Raw genomic sequence first — 23,899 nt, forward strand, 5'->3', positions numbered from 1 at the left:
CTACAGTGAAAACTGAGTGTTGACAGCAACATGTAGACAGCTTGAGAATGGAAGTCTTCATAAGGTGGTCTGTATAATGCCATCCCTTCTAAAACATTGACTGAGTAGCTTTACCATAACTGTATAAAAGTTGCAATTAAACAGCAGTGTTATGTTGTGGTTCTTGAAATTTTATTTGGAAAAAGTAAACATGACATAAACATGGTAAAATAAGCATGAGAGGTATGATGTAATGGTATAATTCCTTTATGTGGTATATATAATTTCTCCTCAGAAAAAGGAAGAAAATATTAACTTAATTAAGATGAAGAAATGCTTTAGCCCCTAGGTATCATTATAAATTATAAATGCTGTTTTTGTGTGTCTGTATTTAGGAAAGTATGTGCTAAGGAGTTCCTAAACAGAATTTGTAAATTTTATTAAACTAGTTGTAAAATGCTAAGGGGTTCCTAAATAGATTTTGTAAATATTATTGAACTAGTTGTAAAATGCTTTTCTTAATTAATATGTGTGTTTTGTTCCCAAAATGGAGGTGGAACTTTTATCTTTGAAAAACATGCATTTTATTTTTAACCTATATATTATATCCCATGTAATAACAATTGATATAACTCGAATTTGTCAGTTGACTACAGACATATTTTAACTCATTTGTCTTAAATATTTGTTCTCTATTTCAATGTTTAGAGTTCATATGGTACATTATGTAATTGGTATGACCAAATCACATATGAAATACCTTGATCATTTCCTTCCAACTGTGTAAACACAACTCCTAAATGATCAAACTGGAAATGAGCTACACTTGACCACTAACTGTATTCCAGACAATTTGATGAGTGTTCCTGAAACCATTGTGCAGTAACCTCATAAGCCTCTATGTTAGAAAGCTTTGACTCAAAGGCAATGAGGGATTTGCCCAAGGTTATGATAGTAAATGGCTGGATCAGGATTTGAACTCTCTTCAGTGGATCTGATGTTCATGCTTACTCTAGTCTACATTCCATCAGGAACTGGAAGTAAATTATTAAAGGAAATTTAAAGCCCACCTTTTGCATCTTCCGTTTACCTGTCCTATTCTTTACAGGTTAAGTTTTTTTAGTGTTTTCTTCTCCATATCTGTTGACCACTTATGGATTATCTTCTGTGAAAAGGACCCTGAGGCACATGAAGGGGTGCAAAGAAGCATGAGGTGGTGCCTTCTATCCTGCAGCTTACACTCTGCTTGGGGACAGAAAACTGTTCCTCTACAGAGAATTAGTAAAAATGGGCAAAGTATGTCAGGTGGGAAGGTGGAGGTGAAGTTCACTGTGATCTGGCATATATGAGGAAGGGTGGACGTTGATTCAGTGTGAAAAAAACAGTAGGAAAAATGGAAGTGATTTGGGGCCAGATTGGGCTGGTCTGATGCTGATCTGTTTTCACACAGCCTTTACTTTGAAACATGCCTCTGGGAACTCATCAGGGGCACTCTGCTTTTCTTGTATAGCATAGTAGTTTGTATAGTATAGTAGTTTGTATCAATTGTATAGTAGTTTTAAATAGTTTCAATAGTTTAAATATAAGCTAATAGACTGCACACTTTCAATTCACTTTCCAATCCCCACTTTTAAATTAGGAAGCCTATGATAGCACAGGCCTTGTCTGACTCGTTTGACTGTCTCTCTAATACCTATAACTCTTTCTAGCATGTTGTGGTTCTTAATGAGAATCTGGGGGAAGAATAGGGCATAGCAGTCTTCAAACTGCTTTCTGATTGTCAAAACAGTTCACATTAAAGAGTTTTATGTTGTTGAATGTTCTTTCCTCTAATTTATCTGGACTATTGTTAAAAACAAAGGACATTTATTAGGTTTATCATTCTGTTGCAATGTTTGTATGTGTGAGAAAAGATAGAACAATTACCAGTGTTTTCATTTCAATACATTTCTTTTAATAAAACATACTTATAAAGGCTCTGTTTTACAATCTTAAATGGAATTCTTTTGAAATAATGTAATAAGATAATTGACAATAGGTTATATAATTTTAAAAATCATTATAGTTCCATATTGTAATATAAAGGAAAAATATAAGGAAATCTAGTTCTGTAAAATTTTGTGTATTATGGCAAGCAATTTTTAAGTTATGTGAATAATAGAAGACATAAAATGTAGTCAGCAGCTTACCCCTAAATGCAGACGTTCCATGAATATGAAACTGCACACTAAATGAGGTGTGTAATATTGATGTCTCATACTATAAACCGTGCTGCATTTGATGACTTATATTTTTGAAATGGTGAACAACCCTTGGTGAGTCCAAACCAAGTAAGTTTTACCCTTCGCTAGGTATACATCGTGGTTGTATTAAAAAAAAAAAGTGGTGAACTATGTATGTGTGAAGAAAAATACTAAGGAGTTTATTTGCTTAAAATTAGATTCCAGGCTCAAATAATTATAAGTAGGTAACTCATCTAGATGTATGTTTAATGGAGGATTTGAAAGCTGCATGGAGTATACTGACTGCCATTTGTACTGTAGGACATCTAGTGTCCCTGACCCCTTCCCAATAAGTGGCTACATAGCCGCCCCATCCTTGTGAAACCTGTGTGTGTGTATACCATTGCAAATTGAAAAGATTTGTGCCCCAGGGTCGTTGAGTAGCATTGCTATTGACAAACAAAGCACTAGGAAAAATGTAACTCATTATTCTCAAACCTTCATTGGAGGTACAAATTTCTCCCCTCGATCAAACCCAGACTGACACTAGTTGCTTTCCATCGGTCTTTTTTCAGCCTAGGCCTTTTCAATCCACATACTGTCCTCAAGGTACATCTCCCAGGACATATCCTGGACCCTGAGGTTATTCTTTCCCAACACTTATCTCAGACTGCTGTCACTGAGCATTTTATAAAATCTGACAGATTAACTGTGCCTCCCCTGGTGGCACAGTGGGTGAGCGCTGGGCTGCGAAGCTGCCCGCAGCCTCTGCGACACCTGTTCGATTCCCGGCCCCTGTGCGAGGGTCCAACATGGTGCACAGACCTCTCCTGCCTCCCGCTGCTCCCCTCAGCAGTGTACTTCATCACTCTGCCTGTTCTGCTCTCCACTCTGGCTCTGGTGAATTCTCTCACCCTCCCGCACTTCTGACTGTACCCAGTGCTTGTATAAATAAATAAATAAATCTTTAAAAAAAATCTGACAGATTAACTCAATGCATGATTATTGACCTATAAAGATTTCAAACTTTGCTTCTTATGTTTTGACATATCAGAATTAAGGCATGCTGGTTAAATTTCAGACTTTTACCAGGTATCTGTGAAAGGAGTGTTTAGTTATGTTGGCTCTCTCAGACCATTCATAATTGTGCTATGTATTTATTATAGACTAGAAATGTCAGATTACTTAATATCTCAGAAACTCAGATCTTTCTTCTTAAAGTGGAAATGCTGCTTAGAACTAAAGTTATTCTCTTTGTGACTAAACATAGGATTCTTCTGTTTAAAACTGTTAGCACAAACCCAAGCACACAGTTGATGCTAGTGCTTATTATCATCAAAAAGTTTTTGCTTTTCAACTTACTATTGATCTGTAATTTTTATTAGGGGTGAACTGGGTAGGACTGGGTAGGTTGCTATGGGTAGTTAGTGGCTAGATACCAGGGATTCTACTTAACATCCCCAAATGCATGGAATATTCCCTGTAAGGATTATTCTGTCCTAAATGTCAGTAGTAACATATGTGAGGCAACCCTGCTATAGATCTATAGTTTGCAATATTCAATTTATTTTTAGATTTGCCTTTCAACTGTTTTCTATTTTTGAAGAGAAAAAAATCATGAAGGTAACTAACTCAGATTCACTGAATTAACTCATTTCTCCAATGAAAGCCAGCCTAAATTTACACCTATAAATTACAAGAAACTGAATTTAAAAGGTATATAGAACCTCACATGCTTATAAATATTTATATATTTTGTTGCTGTTTTAAGGCCCATTTTCCCTTCTACACAATTATCCTATTTGAAATATTTATGAAACATATCTTAACACATTTTAGAAGACTTATAAACTCCCCAAAAGCATAAATCCATCTTCTCTCTCCCACCACCTTGGAAAAGAGACTATATAAGTAGAAAACTGTTGGAGGCAATTTTATGTTCAAAATACTGGACCTAGGAGATAGTTCTAGTATTGTCATTTTATTTAACACATAAATAACTGGCATTTGCATGTACATTCTTAGTTTAATCAATGTCCTCTGCCCTTACTTTTTGTCTAGGGTATCTAGATACCCAGAGGATTCTGTGAAGTTCAATCAAATTATAGTTTTCCCAGAATCTTCTTTCTGCCACAAATACACTTAAAGAGCAATAGTAAGACACACACAAATGATATCACAAAAAGCCTGTCTGTGGCTCTGAAACCACTCAGGTGGGAATATCTGGCTTGCAAAATGCAAGGTTAGCAAACATTAGTGCATGGCAAGTGCTGGCTGTGCAGTATAGCTCTCTAGGGAAGTTTTTATTTTGAGCTCCCAATTTCTCCAAAATGTCAAAAGATTCTTTCCTTGCAGAAACAATGAGAAATGCATAGGAGAATGGCCTGGGGCCTGAGAAGGAATGAAACTGTACTTTGTATCATGAAAACATACCTTGTATCATGCTCAGAGATGTCTTCCCATTGGAAACCATTGCAGGATGATGTCTGGATTGCACCAGGAAGGAGTGTGAGAATATGCCTTTTTTTTTTCCATTCTGGAGACAAAGAATTATCACATCAGAATTGTGGCTCTCATCCCCCATATTTCCAAGTTTGATTTTATTATGTGGAACTATAATAATAATGATTTTTTAAAGGATATGTTTCAGTATGAGTGTATGTAAACTGTTCAGCCAAGTCTGTGTCATTTTCTGACCCTTGGAAACATAAGAATTGAATTGAAAGGTAAGTGATTAAATTAGACACATTTGAAACCAAACACTTTTATCCTGTTTTGTTAAATTCTCTATTTCAATTAAGTATCATATGTATGAATAGTGATTTTTTTTCCTTTTCTTTTGAGTCCAATGTTTTATTCTGGAAATGTGACTATATAGTACATGTTTATATAAGCTATGTGATAATAAGCAATAGTCCAGATAGTGTTAATAGTCAAGTGTTATCAGGTTCCTCTCAATTTATGCTAGTGCAGTCCAAGGCATAGATCTGCTTTTTAATAAATGAACTAATTAATTAAGTTTGTTTATCCCCTCAGTTATATAGAGCAGGAACAGTGCTAATTTTTTTTTTTTGACTGTCTGGTTATCAATTTGTGCAGCAGGTTTTTTGTTGTGCCTGAATATTAGCTCATTGATGGATAAGCCATATTGAATTCATGGAAACACCTATTCACAAAACTCAAGTTTTAGTGAAGGAAACTCATCTTGTTTTCCTTAATTTCTAGTTCTTATAAAAATAGAGTTCTAAATATTTTATAATTCAGTTTGGTATCTTGACTGTAAAGCAGAGACAAGTAACTGGAGTCAACTAGTGACTGCCTGAAAGAGAGAGTTGTCTATCATGTGGCTACTCTGAGGTTCAAAAAGAGCTCTTAATTACTGTTATTGTATTAGCAGCCTGGGGAGATATATGTATCAGATGCTCCCCAATTATGAGAATTCTTAATGTGAGTAGGTTCTAAACCAGTCAGATGAATTTTAACAAATCCAGACAACCAGTGAACCTCAGAAGAGCAAACATTATTTAGAAGATATTAACCTGCCTATCAATGTTTATAATTTTGCTTATTACTTTATTTCTTGATATCACAATCAGTATAGTTGTACAAAATTATCAGTCCTGTATTAGGTTTTATCCAAGGAACTGAAAAAATTGCTTTCATATTTTCAATTGCAATTGTGTTACTTGTGTAGTTTGTTTGAATTGTGTTTTTTATTGTTTATCATCTGGCTATTTCATTTATAAAAGGTATCCAGGTTTTCAAACATGTAAATATTTAAAAACTTGTTATATAGGTTAATCAAGTTTTGGAGGGTTTATTAATCTTCTATAATAGATAATAGCCATGTGATGAGAAAAGTTGTCAATATTGACATATTAAGAGATAAATAAATTGAAGGATAAAGAAAAAGTGCAACAAGAGACTTTTTATTTTTTCACTGAAGGAAAATGTGGTGACTGCATTATATATATATATATATACACATTATATATATATATATATATACACATATATATATATATATACACACACACACATATAATATCATGTTTGGGAAATATGTTTTGAAATATTAATATATCTTAAAATGGATAATTTTCACTTATTTTGATATAGGTGAATATTTCTTAAATGACAAAGGAATATAGTAGAAATCATATTATCTGTATGAATAAATGGAGCCAAAATATAGCAGATTGTATAACCTCATGGGATTGATACTAAGAGTGTTGGAAAAACAAAGTTTTCTCTTAGGTGACAACAAATAATTTAGGAAATGCACTCAGATATATATGTCAGTTTCAATAAAAATGAAGGAAACCTTATAGCTTTTACATCAGAGCTCTCCTTGGATGTATACTTTTTTCTAAGCATTTGGTGGAAGATTGTTCTGTTGCTCTGTAAGGGAATTTTATGATGTTGAATTTGTATTGATGGTTTTTAGTTCTTCAAAGTACTAAGATAGATGTGACAATATAATTTAAGCAGCATGATAAGCACTATGACAGTTGACAAGTACATTTGATTCATTTCTTCATGAATTATGTATTGAATGCCTATTATTGGTCAGGGATAGTACTAAGATGCTGGAAATTAGATATTTGTTTTCTCTAGCTGTAAGTTCCTTTTGGTTAATTTATATATTAGAAGTTGGCTCTAACTTCTAGTATCTAAGTTGATGTTAAGCAAAAGTGTGTCTTTGTTACAGAAAAAAAAAATGTTCATAAAGGAAAGAAATGTTGTGCAATTAAAGACTTTCCATAACTCAGATAATCACTACCCTATAAGGATTTGACAGATAATCAGGCAGGACTACCCTTCTATTTCATCATCATCATCATCATCATCATCATCATCATCATCATTAATTTTTTATTATTATTATTAAATTATATATGAGTAAACCACCAGAAGAAATCCTGTAAGTAGGAAGTACATATAGAAAATAGTTGGGCTATGTGATTCTTTCTAAACCTTCTTTAGTGATGAACTGTTTAAGCAACATTCAGCAAAAACAAGAATGAATTTCAGTGCCTTCTACAAAGTTCTTTAAGTCTCTATCACTTGATATTTTCTCCAGTGGTTTTATTTATTGTCATTTTCCAAAGATCAGATATTTGATGTTTGAAATCTATTTTCCATCTCCTCTTTTAAACTATATTGAAGTGATTGTAATTTTCATACTGTTTAAATCATCTCACAAGTTTGGGTCATTTCCACAATTGTTTATAAGTAAAAGCTCTGCTACAATTACAAACACATGGAAATGGATATGGATTGTAAGTTAATATCTAAATGAGTGTCCTTGCTCTCATACTTTCAAATGTGCTATTAGTGGGGCATTTTTCTCACATCTAGGGTGAAGGAGGCTAATAGTCCAAAATAATCTTATGATGGCTTTTCCTAGTCTGTGTTCTGGGCAACTATGTAAATAGGTATCACTTGTAAAATAAAGAGATTCTACAGAAAGGGTTGGACAGAGATATGTAATTTTTTTATTGCAAGACATCTTAGCTTCTTCAATTTATAATTATGTACTGTAAATCTCTGAAAGAAGCATGTAAGTGTTCCAAACTTAGTTGTCAAGAGCTCCTTGACTTGTATCTTTTTAGTACCAATGCTCATAGTGTAATAGTGTACGCATGTATATGTTATATGCAACATTTCCAAATGTATTGATCAGAAAATTCTTGAAAACCATCTCTCACCATTGTGCCTTGGGACTAATTTTAGGATGTTTTACCTTAGATGATAGCCTCATAGTCTCCTAATGCTACCTGATTTTTCCCCTCAAATTATAGAATTAACTAGGTTAACTCTGAGTGAGTTTTATGAAGTTTCATCCTCTGAATATATGTGATTTCCAGGAATTTTAAAATATATAGCTGAAAAGAGCAGCAATTAATAATAACAATAAAAAATTATAATACCTCACAAATGAGTATGCAGCATCTTTTCAAAATGCTTTCAAAGCTTTAGTCACTTGATTTTTATAATAAACTTTCATAAATTTAATTTGTCATTTTAAAAAATTTAAATTTTGAGGAGACAAAATAAGTTGAAAAGATTCAGAAATGTTTCAAGTATTCACATTAGGTTTATTCTTCATTGTCTTAATGTTTTATAAATACTGATTACAGAGATAATACCATAATATTGTGCCACATAAGAATTAGAATCTAGGTCAGAGGTCAGCAAAATATGACTCAGGGTTAAGCAAACTATGACCTATGGGTTAAATCTGACCTAGTGTTTGTCTTTTTTTTTTTTTTTTTTAAACACAACCATATGCCAAGTTAGTGGATGTATTATTTGTGACTGTTTTAACATTTCAGTGGCAGAGTTGAGTAGTTGCAACAGAGACTCTATCACCTGCAGACCCTAAAATATTCACACAATGGCCCTTTATAGAAAAGTTTGCCAATACCTCATCTAGATCTTTGCCTAAAATAAGGGCTGTATTTATATTGCACTGTGTTTATAATATGTAATGGTTAACAGAAAGAAAACATGGAGGTGATTCCCCAAGAAAGAGCTCTACAATTGTACTGTTAGTATAATGACACTCATTTGTTAATTTATACACACATCCCTATACATTATTTATGGGATTTAGCACACCGCAGTGCTAGCTGAGCCTACATCCTTCAAATCAAAAACAGAGTTATTTAATTATTGCTGTAGAGACTTTAATCAAGTCCTTCTTATAGAAAACAAACAAATGATTAGCCTTTACATTGCAAGCATAAACAGGAATTTGACTCATGAATTTCCTAATTATACTGCACCATTTTGGAAATCAGTTGGCATTCAAATTCTTGCTGTTACTCTGTATACAATTTCCTTTTGCAAGATAGAAGTATAGGATAAAATGTTGTTAAATGTTGTTAAAGCTAGGTTTCATTTAAGCATTTCCCTTCTATTTGCTCATAAGGAAAATTAAATAAAATAAGGAAGTCTTTGGATTTCTAATACACATTAATGCATGTGTGTTTTTTGGGACTCTTACTAATTTATTGTTACAATACTCTTATTAGGTGAGTTCCATTATTTTCAATTTAAATATTAAAAAAAATGAGGCTAAGGTTGTGATATGACATGCTCAATGTCACATTAGCAAGTAGTTTTTGATGAGCTTAATTAGAGCTGAATTTCTGGGCCTCGATAACCATGGGTTCCTTACCCCACACTTTGCTATGGCTCATTCTCCATGATTTCTGTAATAAGTACCAAAAATGTATCAGTTCTTCCTAATTTACTTTTTCAAGATATACTTTCAGTTGTGAATTACAATTTGCAAGCTAAATGCCCCCAGTTTTATATTATCAGGTTTATTCTGCTTACTGTTTTAGCCACATGAAAAGTCAATTCTGAAATAAAATCTATCAGTTCCTTTTAAAGTTTATCTAAATAAATACAACCAAGCTCTGAATATTTTGAATGCTGAAATCTCTCCAATTCCTTCCATTATTTGTGAAAGGTCAGTGCCAAGATACTTCTACAAAAGCAGATAGTTTCTTATTAAATTCTCCGTGATTGGAAGAATTAAAAAGTAAACTTTAAGAAATGACTTCTTGTTTACTATTTTCTAACATGTTCTTAGTGATTCTGCAGCATTATGCCTCTATAGTGTTAATTCACACTATTTATCTTTACCTCTGGGTGTAAGACTGATCTATGTTAGAGTATGAGGCAACTTATTTTATCAAAGTCTTCACAATCAGGAATTTTCACTGAAATAATTGCTTCTCACTTAGATCTTAACGAGGCCTGTGGGATATTTGGGAGAACATGATTCTTGATGGGAAAAGTTACATGGAAGTGTTTGTCCAGGTTAGGGTCATAATTCAGGCCGATGTTTTATAGACATTTCCTTTATTACAGAAGCTTCTGTTGGACAGCACCAGTCCTGAGAGAAACCTAGAAATATTCTTAGAGTGTATGCATTGCCAACTTCTAAAGGTGCTTATGTGTTAATAGCTTAAAGATTTGGCTCTCACTTTTTTCATCTGTAGAGTGAAAAAAAGTTTATGTGTAAATTAAGACTCTATTTGATGCAGAGGAAATTTAAACATTTTATTTGCAAATTCTGGTTTATGTGGTTTCAGAAGTCCCTTGGGGGGAGCAGTTAGCAAATTTTGTTGGACCATTTCTCAAACCTTTGTTAGCAAAAAAAATTAGAATGCCAGATTCTTATATTAAATTCATTGCACTTTACATTCACTGTTTGTTAAAAGATAAATCCACTCATAAGTTCAGAATCCATAAATAAGATTAAGCAAGTATGTAATTATTACATATCTAAGATGTTGTATTCACATTTAAAATTATAGTAATACCTTCATAGGAAAATCACTTAAAATTTAATTGATTTATATATGACTATAAAATGGGTGATTCATTTGTGTCTGCATGTTAATTACAGTGTGAAAAGGTATCTAATCAATATACATCCCATTGGGAATCACATTTATGAGATTATTATCACTGAAGTTAGTATTTATCAAGTTTATCAAGGCAAAATTGGTAGAAAAACTAAAATTTATTTGTGATCATCTTAGATGATCTTAGAATATCACTAGTCTGTGTCAAAAACTCACATTCCATTTAATATAAATGTGATCTTGATATATATCATTTATATGAATAAAACATAGAAGTTATTAAATGGTAGTAAGTTGATAATTATAAATTTATTAAAATAATTTAATTTACTAAATATTATTGATGTTTCACTAAGTATGTCATGAAACGTAAGATTATATTTGGGAAACAATGGTCATATTTCATAGGAGATGTTTTTTCAAAAAAAAATCCATGATAGGAACCATTATTTTAATGGGGCTGCCTCCGTTAAAATTATTTTTATTTAACTTAGTTTCTTCCTACATATATTTGCAGAAATCTTAAAGATCTATCTGACTAATTAAACAATTACCAAACATTCATAATATAAAGGGAAGAACATAGAACTTGGGCTTAAAAAACCTGATTTCTGGCAGTTAGTCATTCTTCATTTATTTCCTTCTATTCATTGAGTGTTTACCATGATCTAAACTCTGAACTAAGAACTCTATATAGAGTGCTGAATAAAAACAGTTGTTATTTGCCTCCCCATTGGATTTTAGTAGTATTTTCTTATGTCATCTTGGCCACATCAGTATAATTAAATAAAATTTGTGTATGTATGGATGGATGTTTTCTGTTGTTGTCTTCATCATTGATTCATCATTATCACATCTCCAGAAAAAGCAGCAATCCATGTAGGAGGCAATACCTAACTAATGGATTTTGAACTGCTTACCATGATATTTTAATGGAAATTAATACTAAACTCCTTTGGTTTATGTTACCTAAATAAAAGCATTTCCAATTGTTGCAGTTCCTTCTAATGTGAGCATGTATAACTAAGAAGGCCTATAAATATAAACATACTCATCGTTACCCCCATAGCTGGTTTTACAGACATTAAGTAGGAATTAAGATAGGAAATACTTGCTCACTGAAACATTTAAGCAACTCTTACATTGTGTGTGCACAGTGCTAGAAGGTGAACAAAAGAAGAAAAAAAAGGCACTGCTTTTAAATAACCTACAAATTGTAAGAGGCATTAATTACATAATAATCATGGCTAAAATCATTAAATAGGTATTATCTGTACATAAAACACTTTACAATCTGTTATTGAATAAGTGGTTTTTATTCTTATACTGCTGTGAGAAACAGCTATTCTATGGAATAAGTTGAATATTCAGCAAATGGGAAAATTAAAGTACTGTTAAAAACACTATATCTTGATCCCTAAAATAGTTTTCTGATGGCAGAGCTTAGCAGTACTTTAAATCCAAAGTCATTTTCCTTTCCAATTTCCACTTCAGAGAGAATGAAATGAGTATTGCATTTGTCAGGAAATGCCTATAATATCCAATGGCTTCTAGTTTTTGAGAAATTCAGTGTGTTTTTTTGACCCTGATAATTCTTTCAAATCTTTTTCCTCTCACTCTGTGATTATTTTCATACATATTTGCAAACTTGAAAGTAATTTTTATTAATGGACCCATTTAATATGATCAAGTCTGTTATCACTCCAGAAGAGTTTCTAAATTACTCTGAGAAGTATATTAATTACAAAAGATGAAACAAAGCAAAACTTAATGAAACCGTCTGTTCTGTCTATCACAAAAGTGACTTTTCTCCTTTTTTCCATTACGTCTTCCCTCTTGGTTATTACTTGCCACATTGCCACATTGCACATTTCAAGTAATTTATGTTAGATACCTCTAAGGTACGAGGCACTGCCGAAATCTACATTTGCTAGCAACTTTTAGCCATACCCTTATCTTACATATCACACAGCTATTTTCCCCCACAATTATTGTAATAATATCAGAAATCTATTAAAATTTTTGACTTTTTTTTTACTTTTATACAGGACAAATTTCTTTATTAATATAAGACTGAATTTGGAAGATGATCTCAGTACTGTTTGGAAAGCAACTGTCCTTTCAACAAGTAATTTACTTACCAGACAATAGCTTATTGGGATATCTAGATTAAATGCTGTTTATTAAGATATTGAAGCTAAAAATATTTGTTTTTTTTTCCCCTTCATACATTACCTTATTTCCATTTCTATTTAAAAATGTTACTAGCCTAATATGAAAAAGAACACTCGTCTATGAGAAAGAAAACAATGTTTAATTTTAGGAGTGTGTCTGTATTCATTAAATACTGAAAATACACTTGGCAGATCTAGTATGAATTTTTATCTTATTCTTCATGTGAAACTTTTTAGTCCATCATTTCATCTCCTAGATGATTTTCTACTTTTTCCCCTTTAGTATTACACACTTAATGCTTCTACTTTCAGGCTTATTTTTCTATTTTCCTACTTACAGTTTCTGTTGACCTACTCAGTAGTGCATTTATCATGTAATGGACCCTTAGCAGGATCTAGGACTTTTATATTATAGAATTAACTAGAGTGTAGCACCACTCCTTGCATCTCTCTTTGCCTCTGCTATGTTTTAGTGTTTCAAGAAATGTTGATTCTGTTAGTGCCTGTTTGGCTTATTTTCCTACAGTGGCCTCAAGGAGAGGACTAATTTTTTGGAAGTGAAGCCTAATTTATTGTAAGAGATTCATCATATGAGATGGTAGGATAGAGGATACTTCTTCCTAGTTTTAAAACCACTGTTGTTAAATGATTATATAAAAAAAAATCATAGACTTATAGTTAAAGACTATGACTGATAATATTCAATGACCTAAAGAGGCAATACTGGGAAAAGTATGGAAAATTTATGAGTAAGTAGATAGAAGATTGCTTGTTTAATTTACTTAAAATTCAAAGCATTTAGTGTTTTCTCATTGTCTATGAGATTTAAGGGAAGGGACTTATGAAGATAAGAACAATAATTGTCCGTGTTTGAATTATTCAAGAACATTTAATAATAAAGATAGCATATTTTTTCATGGTTATTTTCTGGTTATTTTTATTTTAAAATTTATCCACAGTACACAAATGCAAGAACTATATCTAATTTAAATATATGTTTTCTTAAAAAATAATAATGAATTTTAATTATTTCCTTTCAAGAACAATAATAGAGTATAAAGAATACATGAACAGTTTGATAATATCCGATATTGCCAGAAAAGTAGTAGTTGTTTTAAATTCCTAACTGTGCTTCCCAGTTGGATTTTCCGTGGTAAAGAAAATGTTCATAATATGTGATGTCAAGTCTAGTAGTCAGTGACCTCCAGTGGCTTTTAAGAATGTGGAATATAGCTATGCAACTGAGGAACTAATATTATTTAATTGTAATTAATTTTAATGGAACTACATTGGACAGTGCAGTTAGAAAATGCTTATTTTCTAATGTGGAAAAGTATTAAATCAAATAAAAAAGAGAGAAATTTGAATTTGTTCATGAAAGAAAGTACTACATAAGTGTGTGTGTGTGTTTGTGTATGTGTGTGTGTGAGAGAGAGAGAGAGGGGTGGGGAGAGAGAGAGAAACACATACTAATATAGATGCTTATGATGGAATCTATGAATTGAAGTGGTTACAATATCATTGTATTGCCATGCATTTTATTTTTATTTTTTGAAGATTGATTTATTTATCCATACAGAGAACTGGGGTGTGGGCCAGAGACAGAGGACTCACCAGAGACAGAGTGGGGAGCAGAATAGGTATTGACTGAAATGCACTGCTGAGTGGAGCAGTGGGCAACACAGGAGAGGTCTGCTGCGCCATGTGGGCTATCAACATGACCAGGGCTCGAACTCATGTTGCAATGGCTTGAGATAGCTTGATAGTGCTGTATCTTTAGCCCCTCTGCCACCAGGGAGGCCCTGCCACACATTTTAAAGCAACAAACAGTGAATTACAACATAATGGGGTTATTCTGAAGATTAAATCTTCACCTGGGTAGATGTGTGGGTCAAAAGAATGAAGGCTTTCTGTAACCAGAAAGTAGTTTACACAAATGTCAAAAAATACTTGGGAATATCATATCCACATTATTACTTTTTAAAAAATAGAATGAACTGTTTGAATGATGGAATTAACATTTCAAGATATTCTACATTAGTCCAAAAAAGAAATTTTTCCTTATATTTCAATATGTTTTCTTAAGCAGTGAATGACCAGTTTGGTAAAGGTAAAGCAGGGAATTAAAAGACTGCTCTTAAAACCTTTATTTTCAGTGGATTTTAATTTTTTACTTTAATGGATCAGTACACTGATAGACATAGGAAATAGTATCCTAGTGCCTTGTTCCCTCTTCAACATGAGTTTGCGATCATTTGGACCTAATTAAGTATTAGACATTAGTTCAAAAAACTATATATGAAATCTTCAAAGATAGAAGATGGGTTGTACTTATGAACAAATTGTTTTCTTCTTAGACTGTCATATAAAACTTTTTATTTTAAAAAGAAAATGAGTTTGTAAGATGCATTTAGTTTTTCTTCCTACTGGTCTATTGAGTCACATTTTAAAAGAATAGAATCTGGGCCTCCCTGGTGGCGCAGTTGGTTGAGCACCACACTGTGAAGCTGTCAGCAGCCTCTGCAGCTCCAGTTCAATCCCGGCTGGCCGACAAGAATCCCACATGATACGGCAGACCTCTCCTGTCTCGCTCGCTGCTCCCCTCAGCAGTGTATTTGCCAGTCTGCCTGTTCTAATCCCTGCTCTGTCTCTGGTGAATCCCCTCACCTTCATGCACATCTGGCCTGTACCCTGGTTCTTGTATAAATAATAATTTTTTTAAAAAAAAGGAGTAGAATCTGCTAATTATTTCTCAGGAGATTTACTTTATAGCATATATGGAAAAGGAATAAATGTAATATTTTTATAAAATTTGCATTTTATAACTAAATGAAAGGACAATGCTCTTAATAATTCATGTTATATTCATATTATATTCTAATTCATATTATATTGCCTAACCTTCCATAATATTTAACTAGGAAAGAAGTGTCTTTTCATTTCAGATATTTTAAAGGGAAGCAACAGTGTGGGTTGTGAACAAAATAAACACTTTTCTTTAAATTTTAAAGATGACAAGAAATTTATGGAATATATTGTTTTTCTGGCATTTAGAATGCCCATGTGTAAACACATTTATTAACCTGAGCCTGTTTTTTTTTTTTTTGTTACTAAAATAGGGCTAAGATTTTCTAAATGAGTTTTTTTTTTCCCCTGATAAATAATGTATTTTAATAGTCCAGGGAAGAAAAGGGTTAGGGCATATTTTTACTCAGTAAAGACAAGTAAACCATATTAATTTTTTTCTTTGACTTTATAAAATCAACACATAAGTGCTCATAAGAAAATGTAAATGTTTTCCCTAAAATATGTCTGCCTTATAGCAACTGGATCAGTGAAATAACTACAATCCTCTTATTCCTTTTGTCTGTTATTAATCTATTTTAGAAATAGATTAATTTTGATAACATTTCTAGGAATAGATACTCTAGCTTTGCATATTCATTTTAACTCTATTTTTTAAAGCAATCTTTGAATATCTATAGAAACCTGAACAAGGGGCCCTTAAAATATATGTTGTCTACACTTAGAATCTTCTACTTTCTCTTTGGGTATCTTGGATAAGTCATCCAACCACTGTGAGTTAACTGCTGAGATACTATAAAGATTAGGATAATATTTATTATAGTACATTTAAAATGATAAGACTAACCAAGTATTAGCATACTATTTTTTATTACTTTTCTCTTGGAAATTTTAAATAAGGTACTGTTTGCATCTTATAAAATTTTATGTAAAAATTACATTTGTTCTGTTTTCTGCTTTCCAATTATTAATTCTAAAGAGTTTGACTGTATATTATTACATTATATTTAGGAGGCAGAGAATAGCACTGTTTCTAGGTAAACCACCAACTTACAAATATTAAATTGGACCATATTAAATTATTGTTATTTGGTAAATTTTGTTCTGAAAACATAGTTCAAGCTCAGGTGCTATGCTGTTTGTACTAAATGACTCACTTTTGGGAGAAGCAGAATAACTTTTCATAACAATCTTCCTGTTGTTGAAATGTCCTACACAATCCTCTTACTCCTTTGTTCTGTTATTAATCTATTTTAGAAATAGATTAATTTTGATAACAGTTCTAGGAATAGACACTCCATGAATAATACTTCATTCATGACAGGTAACATTTTAGTCAACCCTGCAAAACTCATGGTAAATTTTAAAATACTCCCAATACTTTTAGCAAAAATTTCAAAATCATTCCCTTTAAAATGGTTTCCAGTGACTTCTGTAAAACTTTAAAATTAGATTAGCCATAAATTATAAAATATGTGTAAATATCTTGAGTTTTAAACACTAAAAAAATGAAAAGCTGTAAGTACTTACTAACTGAAATATCCTTTTAATATTTAATGAATTTTTACTTTCACACTGTTACATGTGAAGTGGTCCTATTGAGTTAAAGATAACATGAAATATTTATCAATTTAATATAAAATTTAATTTCTCCTTAAGTATAATAGTGTATATGTAATTGATAGGTCATATGAACCATTTTTTCAGTTTATATAAATCTAAGCACTAAATTTAGGATTTCTTTCTATAATATTGTTTACTTTGTTATAGTTTTTTTTGAAAGATTCATTTATTATTTATACAAGCACTGGGGTACAGGCCACAGGCGCAGGAGGATGAGAAAATTCACCCAAGACAGAGCAGTGACAGAAAGGAAGAAGGACCCAGATGCATTGCTGAGGGGAACAGCGGGCGAGAAAGGAGAAGTTTGCCACGCCATGTGGGAATCTCCCTGGCCATCCCGGAATCGAACTGGCGCTGCAGAGGCTGAAGACAGCTTTACAGTGCTGCGTTCAACACACTGCACCACCGGGGAGGCCTGACTTTGTTATACTTTTGTGCAGTTTCTCCTTAATTTAACCACAAAACATGTTTTCTTTATCTCAGATAAGTTAAATAGTTTTGATTTTGACTGCAGAGAAATTCTAAGTATAGAGATGAGGAAAGTGATCATTATTTGAAAGTTTATTTGAATAATCTTTGTAATAAAATAATTTGTGATAAAACTATACATCAAACAAATCCTATTAGTTCTCTCAAAGGAAGGGCCATTAGTGTCCTTCAGTGGAAGTTCTCCTATTTTCCATATGAATGCTGGCGAATCTAGGACACATAATGGCATATTTTCTGCTAGTAGTGCATAGCCAGAGGATGTCTCCAATTCATTGTTCGTAAGTAAAATCATTCATGAATACTGGGTAAATCCCCATAACCATTAGATGTGGTGCTTGGTCAGATAGGTAGGCAGGGGTGTGTTTAAGTTTACTTTCCCAATGCTAATTCACATGCTTCCTGCTATTTTCTAAAATATGATAACTTCTTAGAAAGTAAGCTCTACTTACTTGAGTAGCCAGCTTTTTTTAGAGAATTCTATAGTGATTAAGCTTGGCTAGCAGGGTTTATGGTACAAAATGTTATCTTTAATTTCATGTCAGGAGATGTTTGGTTATCAGTAAGCAATAAAACAATAAAAATGAGTGACATGAGCACAGACATCATATACTGTCCTTGTCACAGATTTTATGGTCAGTGTTAAATGTGGTGGTCACAATGTAAATCTGGTTACTGAAATGAACACAGAAATTTTAGCTTTGAAAGTTTACATGTAGAGAATAATTAAGACTATAAAGCAAAATAAAATCCTAGCAATAGTCCCTCATGAGGGCCTCCCTGGTGGCGCAGCACTTGAGCGCTGGGCTGCAAAGCTGCCTGCAGCCTCTGCAGCGCTGGTTCCATCCCCGGCCACCTGGCGAGAGTCACATGTGGTGCACAGACCTCTCCTGCCGCGCCCGCTGCTCCCCTCAGCAGTGTACATCGTCAGTCTGCCTGTTCTGCTCCCCGCTGTGGCTCTGGTGAATTCTCTCACCCTCCTGCACTTCTGACTGTACCCAGTGCTTGTATAAATAAATAAATAAATATTAAAAAAAAATAGTCCCTCATGAAAAGACAACAAGGCAACTTGAAAATATATGCAATATATTTTGTGAATCATTCAATGTATATTTTAATATGTTTGAATAATATTTATCCAATTTGGTCCATTAAAGACTAAGACAATCTCCCAAATATAATGTTCCTCTCTCCCTCTAGAACATTTTGAACTACATCCCACAAATTTCTTAAAGACAAAATTGGTACCTGTTTGAAACAAAAACAGTATCCAACTTATGAAATATTAAATATATTAAATATTAATATTAGAAAATGTATTTAAAAAATAAATGAATCATCTTATTTATTACATTTTTCCATGGAAAGAACAATGTGCTACAAGTTAAGCTTTTCAGACAGGTTCATAAAGGACTCATTTATTCCATAATATATCTGAATTATGTATTGTACCAAAAGTATAGTGAGGTGTTGCTCATTATCATCCTAGAGAAATGTATTTAGAGTTCCAAGTGTGTTTCCAGGAACATTTGCTGAAAGTTGGTTTAAAGATACCACCTTTCATTCCTGAATAGTAGAGAAAGAGAAACAAACTAGGTACTCAGGTTGGCTCCCCTCTGTCCTAGGACCAGGAGTTCAGCAATCTGAATGGGAGTGTCTTTTGGGTGGAGTTAAAACACTTGAGATCACCTGTTAAAAAGCATTTTTGAAACTAGCCATACTTCTTCCCCAACTGTTTCTTTCCTTTCTTAAGCCTCCATAATGAACCTGTATGCTTAATTTTTCTGTTTGAAACTCCTCTTGGTTCTGGCCAGTGTTTCCGTTTAGCTGACTATCATGATTTCAGCCTCAATGATTTCCTCCATTTCCCAGTACTTGAGTCATGCCCAGACTGTTGAGGTTTTCCAAAGGCTTTCACTGCTAAACCAAGAGAAAAATAGAATAAAACAAAGCTCCATCCTGTACCACCATGGGAACCAGACTTTGCTGTACTGGCATTTAATTCTCAAAATGAGGGAGAAGTCTTGAGAAGTAGTATGAGGAGATGGAAAGACAAGGATAGAAGCTAGCAAGCTCAATGTTGTGAGGCAATTTGTTGTTTTTCTTCATTCCTCCCTCCATTAGTTAGTATCAGTACCACTACAACTTACACCACCTTGGAGGGGATGTATCTGTGTGGGAAGCCATCTGTGGTGGTAATGGCAGTTTTGATGGAGGAGAGGAAATGTGTAAGAAAATGAAGGAGTAAAGTCATAGGCAAGAAGCAGAGAAGGAAGGAAACCCAAGAAAAGAAAGCTCAAGGGATGACAATTTTTTTGGCAAGCTTTTAGTAGAAAATGTAGCAAATAAGTTGACTACTGGTTATATATCTAGATGAAGCTTTTCATATTGCTAAAGCTAACTACTGAGTATACAAAAGGGAATTATTTATTTCCAAATTTTAATTTATTCACGGGTCATAGTTAAATTTCTAATTTTCTTTATATTGAAACAAGGGCAATATTTCCCCCTCTTTCTCTTTCCCTAGAAGTATGTAATTAAAATCATGTACAAAGAGCACTGTCTGACAAATTAAAGTTACTTGTCTATGCATTTTTATAAACTAGGAGCCAAAGATAAATTTTTGGTGGAAATGCTCTTTTGAAATAGTTTAAAAACATGAGTTTAACAGTCTGCAGCTTCACTTCATATGATCATCACTCACAATATGGCTGATACTATGGTAGCTGATTCCCATCTTTGTGAAGGAAGCCTGTGTTATCTAGAAGAAAAATAAAATTTAAAAAGTATTTTTCAAGATTCTGTTTTCATTATTTTCATAATCAAAAGAAAACAAAAATGTGATTTTCATAGGTGTCATGGTCATCATAGTAATGTCGATTCTGAGAGAACCACTTCATGTACACATCAGGCTTAGGTCACCAGCACTTAAGAACCAGGGTTTTCTGCAAACCAAGAGTTTTTCCCTAACTTGACAGTGCCCTCAGGTAAGGTTGGATGGACTGTTTTCTACCTTACACTAAAGCAAATACACTGCTTTATTACCTTTACACTGTGGCATGCCAATTTTAGCACTTCTCTCTGTTGCTGCTCAAAACCAAAATTGTATTTGAATGTATAAGTATCTACAAAGAGAAAGCAAAATTTGATAGAAGAAAAGCTATTCTTTTTTAACTCAAGATTCCTTGTTAGTTGAAACACCAGGTAGAAAAGAAAGAGAAAAGGGAAAAAATACCTGGGCCTGGAAAATGGTTAAAAATGCAAGGAATATAAGAAGTTATATAGCTATGTCTAAATTCTATTATAATTTATAGTAATGATCTTTAAGTTAACAAGTTTTAAATAAACTAAAGTTAGCAAATGTCTATTAAAGGGGTAAAATGAAATTAGAAACAAGCAAAGTAAATTATTTTATTCTGTGATTGAATATGACAATATGTGGAAACTCAAGGAAGTCTGTTCCAAGCCAGTATTCTTTTTAAAATAAGAGTTAATAGAGTACCCTTCCTTATACTCTTGTATTTAGATTTTTTTTTTCAATTTAAGTCTTCTGAGAGACCCCTTTTTTGAGCTGGGTCAAGTTGGGATTTGTTTACACATTAGATATAGCCTGCATTTGCATACAAGGAGGCCCATTAGTTAAGCTAGTTCTCTTTATGACTAAGAACTCAGAGAATTGTTGGATGGCAGTGCAGGATCACTGGCACCATCTGCAGTTCTATGCCTTAGCTATCAGTGAAATGAGAACTCACTTTCAGGGAGTTCTATTAGTGCCTTGATTTTATTAGTTCAACTTCCTTTCTTAATATCTTACTTAGCACATTTATAAAACTGATTTCAACCTTGGGCCTGTTTTATTTTGGTAGTTTCTTTTTTTCTTTTTTCTTCCTTAAGACATTCATACACCCCTTTATAAAAATCCTTTCTGGTATGGTTCTATTCCAACCATATTTACCAGTCTTTGGCTTTGAGAAATTAATTAGTGCCGTAGTAATTGGTAGACCTTCTCTGCATTTGACTCTCCTCTAAATTCCAATTTTGTTACTTTACACATTAATAATATTATTAAAAATATGCATCCTAAATGGGAAATAGATTTCAATCAAGTTAATATAAAATCAGTCTATCCTAAATATTAAAATATATCTTAGCATGATTTCCAATTTAAGGCAATAAAACAAAAGGCTTTATAATTGTATCCATATCATGTCAGAATGACCATTGAAAAGTAACAAATTGAATCTAATTCCTTCTTTGGTAAATTGGAAACCAAAACTAAACAATACACTTTAGAGTGTACTCTGGCAAACCAATTATTTTGCACAGATATTGTTGTCCTCATTTATTCACTATTTTCTAATATATGTTCAGACGTATCAGTAAATCTGCCAATGTTGATCTTTCAGTTTCCAGCTAATGTATTTTAAACAGAGTTGAGACTTGAATTCATTAGTAACTTTAGTCACTAAAAAAAAAAAAAGGTACATTTATAGTTGTTTTGGTTCTCAAGTTTTTACACTTGCCAATGTTTTGTTCTTTATACTTTTTTATCAAATGACCACTTTGAAAAAGTATAGTTAATTAAATAAAGTTTAAGAGTGAGTCTTACAAATGTTAACTTGGATGTATTTACTATTGAAAAAAAATCAGATGAGTACTGCAACTTGCTCTTACCTTAGTCCTCTGAACCAATTTCCCTCACCTTTTCTTGCCTGGTTGCCAAGATCTGTTTCTCAAATAGTACTTTAATTGTCTAGTAGGTGTTAACAATAGTTTAGACTGCATATACTTACATTGATTATATGTGGGAAATACATACAAAATTTGCTTACATAAGTTTGTATGTGTTTGTAAATACATGTATATATGCATACATACGGAAGTGTAATTAAATATATGGAAATATATCAATATTGTATAAACATATGGAAATATTAGAGAAATTTTGCCAAATATTGTCATAATCTTAACTACATCCATATGACACCCTAAACATTCATTCAGAGTGAATGAATCATCACAAACTCTGAGTACTGTATAGTTAACAAATGAATTTTTCTTCCAATGATTGCTTTTTCTACTTAAAATTCTTTAAAGTTAGCATTTTAATACTTTATGATAAACTATCATCATTTGCAATAAAATATGGACACTCTAAGTCAAATAACCTGTAGATTTTAATTGCATAAATTTCCATTGTGTTTCTTTAAGGAAACATCGAAGAAATACCTAAGTGTTATTAATGGTAAATGGATTGTGTATTTGATAGAAGTGGAATATGAAAGTGATATGAAAAGGCATGGCTATTTGTAATGGGCTTTCTTTTGCCCAAGTCTGAATCAGAGTTTAGATATAGCATATTTTATAATAACTAAAACAAACAAACAAACAAAAAATACCTTTAAAAATAATTATCTAGAAAGACCACACCAGAAATGTAAGGATAATATTTGCAAAGGGCAGTAAGTGAAAGACTCTTTAAAAAACTCCTCTCTCAGGATATGGCAGGGTTATTTCAATTTTGTCTCTCATTCTTTAAATGCTGCCAATGGGAGGGAACCTGCTTCCCATGATTTTGTTTTCCCCTTTGAATGGTAGTGATGGAGCACTTGCATGATGTGTTTGGTGCCTTGCATGAGGAAGACATGCAAAGGCAAGGTCTAGTCTGCATGCTGCTTAATGAATGTTTTTCCTTTTCTCTCCCTCCTTGTCATGTGCTTTCAGAAGACAACAATGTGGAAGGTGGGTGCTTTCTACCTTATTTTTCAACTCTCATTTGCTTTTCATTTCTTAGTATTAATAAAGTACATCTCGAATTTAGACGGTAAGTTGAACTTCTTTCTGAGCATTTGATTTCTGGATTATGTATCACTTTTCATATAGAATACATATAGCACAACCCCATCCGTTCCAAGAATATAATAAAACTCCTTCAACTCCAACCCATGGTGGAATTCAGCATCCCATATGAATCTTAAATTATTTACTGCAGTGTTCTCTATGGAAAAATGATACAATCCCGCTTCTTTTATTTTGAATGAGAAAGCATTTCTTTGCATTTTTAACACACAATGCATGATCCTTTCTCCATCTTTTTTCTTGATCAAAATTATTTCTGTTGGAAATGTTTACATTGAATCATCTCAGGTCCATTGGTTTAGTTTCAAATGATTTGATTAAAATAAAAGAATACAAAATAAAGTACCAACTATAAGTAAGATGC

At 32.7% G+C, this 23,899-nt stretch overlaps 1 protein-coding gene across 26 annotated transcripts in view; it reads left to right on the forward strand.

Annotated features, from left to right (window-relative positions):
- NRXN1 (neurexin 1) overlaps positions 1-23,899 on the forward strand; it is a 1,022,285-nt gene that overhangs the window by 76,603 nt on the left and 921,783 nt on the right. For 17 of the 26 annotated variants that reach the window (XM_054687713.1, XM_054687714.1, XM_054687712.1 and 14 more), the window contains exon 3: positions 23,401-23,418. The exons of 7 other annotated variants lie outside the window; for them this stretch is intronic. In XM_054687713.1, the coding sequence (XP_054543688.1) occupies positions 23,401-23,418 (18 nt within the window). The remainder of the gene's footprint in view (positions 1-23,400; positions 23,419-23,899) is intronic. 2 more of the 26 variants (XM_054702000.1, XM_054702005.1) reach the window with 1 other exon arrangement.

Source organism: Talpa occidentalis, unplaced genomic scaffold (genome assembly GCF_014898055.3).
Source record: "Talpa occidentalis isolate TD23 unplaced genomic scaffold, MPIMG_talOcc4v2.1 talOcc4.5, whole genome shotgun sequence".
NCBI lineage: Eukaryota > Metazoa > Chordata > Mammalia > Eulipotyphla > Talpidae > Talpa > Talpa occidentalis.